The sequence below is a fragment of the Brassica napus genome, chromosome C2 (genome assembly GCF_020379485.1).
Source record: "Brassica napus cultivar Da-Ae chromosome C2, Da-Ae, whole genome shotgun sequence".
NCBI lineage: Eukaryota > Viridiplantae > Streptophyta > Magnoliopsida > Brassicales > Brassicaceae > Brassica > Brassica napus.
The window spans coordinates 19,634,475-19,637,073 of record NC_063445.1 but is presented as its reverse complement, the minus strand read 5'-3'; the positions used below and the strand labels follow the sequence as shown (position 1 = coordinate 19,637,073).

Here is a 2,599-nt window from a genome sequence, read left to right as displayed (position 1 = left end):
TTGAATGATCTAGGGATGCAACGGTCGTTGAAAAACCCATTCGCCGTTGATCGTCTCCTTGGTAGAGAAACATGGGGTACGATTTCTTCAGTCTCGTAGTTCCTTCTACTTCTTCCTTCCGTCTGTCTCTGAATGTTTACTTTGGTTGATCGTGTTTTAGTTTGTAGATGGTTGGTGTTGTAGCTTGACATGTTTTTTCTTTTTCTCTATCTGTTGATCTGATAGCACCAAGAAGAGAGTTATGAGATCTGGAAAGAAGATTGCTCATCCTGTCTCCAACAAACCTCGTTTCAACTTCATTGAGGTTAAAAATATAACTAAATTCTTTTGTTGGTTTCTTTCAAATGCTGAAATCGTCTTTTATCTTTTTTTTTGTTTGCAGGAAACGTTCGTGAGTGCTCGTGGAGTTAAAACCAAGATCTGGACGCTTCCTGCTGCTGAAATGGAATCAGTCATGAACGACAGTGATAGTGATAGTGCTAGTGATAGTGATGGAGAGCCCTATCCGAATTTGTAAGAATACAAGAAACAAAAATTTGCTTTGTTATACCTTTCTATCTGATTATTCTCGGTGTTTGATTGATTATGCAGCGGTGTTGGGGTTAACCCGCATGAATCCGTTCTCTCTAACTGTGATAGAGCACAGCAGAAGATTTCAGTTGGTCGAAACTTGGGGTATGTCTCTCTTTGTGCTTAGTTCATCTTTAGTATAATACTTGACACCGTTTGTTTGATGACAGTTTCACCAGACGTTGCAAGCTCAACCTCCTTAGGAAGAGGGGGCAGAGATTGGAACACAAGCTTATCAAGAAGCCTGCTCCTTCTGTCCCTCGTTTCAACTTCATTCAGGTTTAAAATATCATTAAATCCACCAAGATTGGTTTCTGTTAAATGCTTGAAATCATCTTTTTGTCTTTTGCAGGATACGTTCGTGAGTGCTCGTGGAGTTAAGACCAAGGTCTGGACCCTTCCTCCTGCTGAGATGGACTCTGTCATGAACGACAGTGATAGCGATAGCGATAGTGATAGTGATGGATCTCATGATTTACATCTCTATCCGAATTTGTAAGACATGATTGGATAGTTTTTAAAAGTTTTTCTATCCTATCATGATGATCTCTTATGTATTGGGGTTGATGAGTCACTGATTATGCAGCGGCATTGGGACTCAGCCCTCCAACCCTGCAACCGGTGAGTGAGCGTGCTCCTCTCTCTTTTACATACTGCAGTCTTTGACACTTCGTTTAGAGCCTCTAATGCTCTCTTTTCCTCTGGCATTTCAGGTGAAGCTGGAGCTGCTCCTTCTAAGGAGCAGACTTATTCGTTAGCATCTTGCATCGAAGAGATTACAAAACATGTGGAGCTTTTGAAACAGGGGCTATTGTTTTCTTGGATAACAAAAACGGGAGCTCTTCCTCACTATACCCAATCAGCTGGTATAGTATGTTGTACTTTACTTAATAATTTTGTTTGCTTTTGCAAGTTATTCACGAAATTTGTATGTTGTTTTGCAGGTGAATGTTGGGCTGCGGCCCTTTCAACAGGCCATGCTTATTACATGGCTGCTAATAAGATAGATGGAGAAAGAGTAACCATCGAACTCCTCCTCGATGGTGTTTCTAAGGAGCATCTAATGGGTTCAGGTGGAATTGATCGACTCGAAAGCGCAAGGGACTTTATGGTCACTAACGGCTATGTCACGGACATGATTGTCCATAGGCGTCCTTCAGTTTCTGAGGAGTTTGCTGGTTATGAGATCCTGCTTGAGAAGCTGCTAGCCAGAGGCCCTATGGTTGTTGTGTTCGATATTCTTCCACGGTACAAAGATTATGATGGAAAAGTAAGTAATTTAGTTAAATGTTTCAATATATTTTGAATTTGTTAGGTATAAAATAATATTTAACATCAAATATTTAAAATATTTTTAGAGTATATTCATTCCCGATGAGACGGAATGTCGGGTATCTGTGCTTGAGAGATGTAAGCAGCACAGCGTTGTTGTCACCGGATGTGGGGTTGGGTTGGTCGAAGGAAAGCCGACTGAGTTCTGGCAAACCCATGATTCCCAGAAACCTCCATGGGGAGTGGACGGTTTTGGCCAGTTGGCTCGTCGGAATGGTCTGATCGTAGCAGCGGTTGAGTTTAAGGTATAAACCAACAAATATTTTTTACTAGAATAATTACTTAAATATTTATATACGTTTGTTTTGTGTGTGTGTGTGTGCTTAGTTCTGATCAGTACCGCCAGAAGATCACAAGTAAGTTAGTTAAAACTAATTTTTTGTTCTATTAAGATGTTTTTTTATTTCTTCTCTTAATCCCATCATCCTATCCTATTGATACAGGTAAAAGGAGGATGATAGAAGCTTTGAAGCTCTTGAAACTTTTTATATTTTGTCCTAATCAACTTTGGGTTATAAATAACTCGTGTTCTGTCGTCGTTTCTCTTAAGATTCTAAGGCTTTTGATGTGTTAAAACTGTTGCTTCTTTTTTCCGGTTTAGACTCTCGTACCTTATGATACACTCCCTCTGATAGATTTAAATATAAGATGTTTAAAGTTTTACTCAAAAACAATAAATATACTATTTTAATTGTTA

The 2,599-nt window shown here is 39.3% G+C and overlaps 1 protein-coding gene across 1 annotated transcript; it reads left to right on the top strand.

Annotated features, from left to right (window-relative positions):
* On the top strand, positions 1-2,599 carry LOC106367602. Its single transcript, XM_013807411.3, has 12 exons — positions 1-76; positions 226-304; positions 383-513; positions 592-675; positions 741-849; positions 923-1,065; positions 1,157-1,191; positions 1,284-1,436; positions 1,515-1,840; positions 1,929-2,147; positions 2,230-2,258; positions 2,346-2,599. The coding sequence occupies exons 1-11, from the start codon at positions 72-74 to the stop codon at positions 2,233-2,235; spliced, it is 1,290 nt and encodes a 429-aa protein (XP_013662865.1). The 5' UTR covers positions 1-71; the 3' UTR covers positions 2,236-2,258; positions 2,346-2,599.

Bases quoted from the DNA above. Each gene is read 5' to 3' on its own strand.
- LOC106367602 (XM_013807411.3), top strand. The intron at 305-382 runs GTTAAAAATATA...TTTTGTTTGCAG, and splicing joins CTCGTTTCAACTTCATTGAG to GAAACGTTCGTGAGTGCTCG. The intron at 1,066-1,156 runs GTAAGACATGAT...CTGATTATGCAG, and splicing joins TTACATCTCTATCCGAATTT to CGGCATTGGGACTCAGCCCT.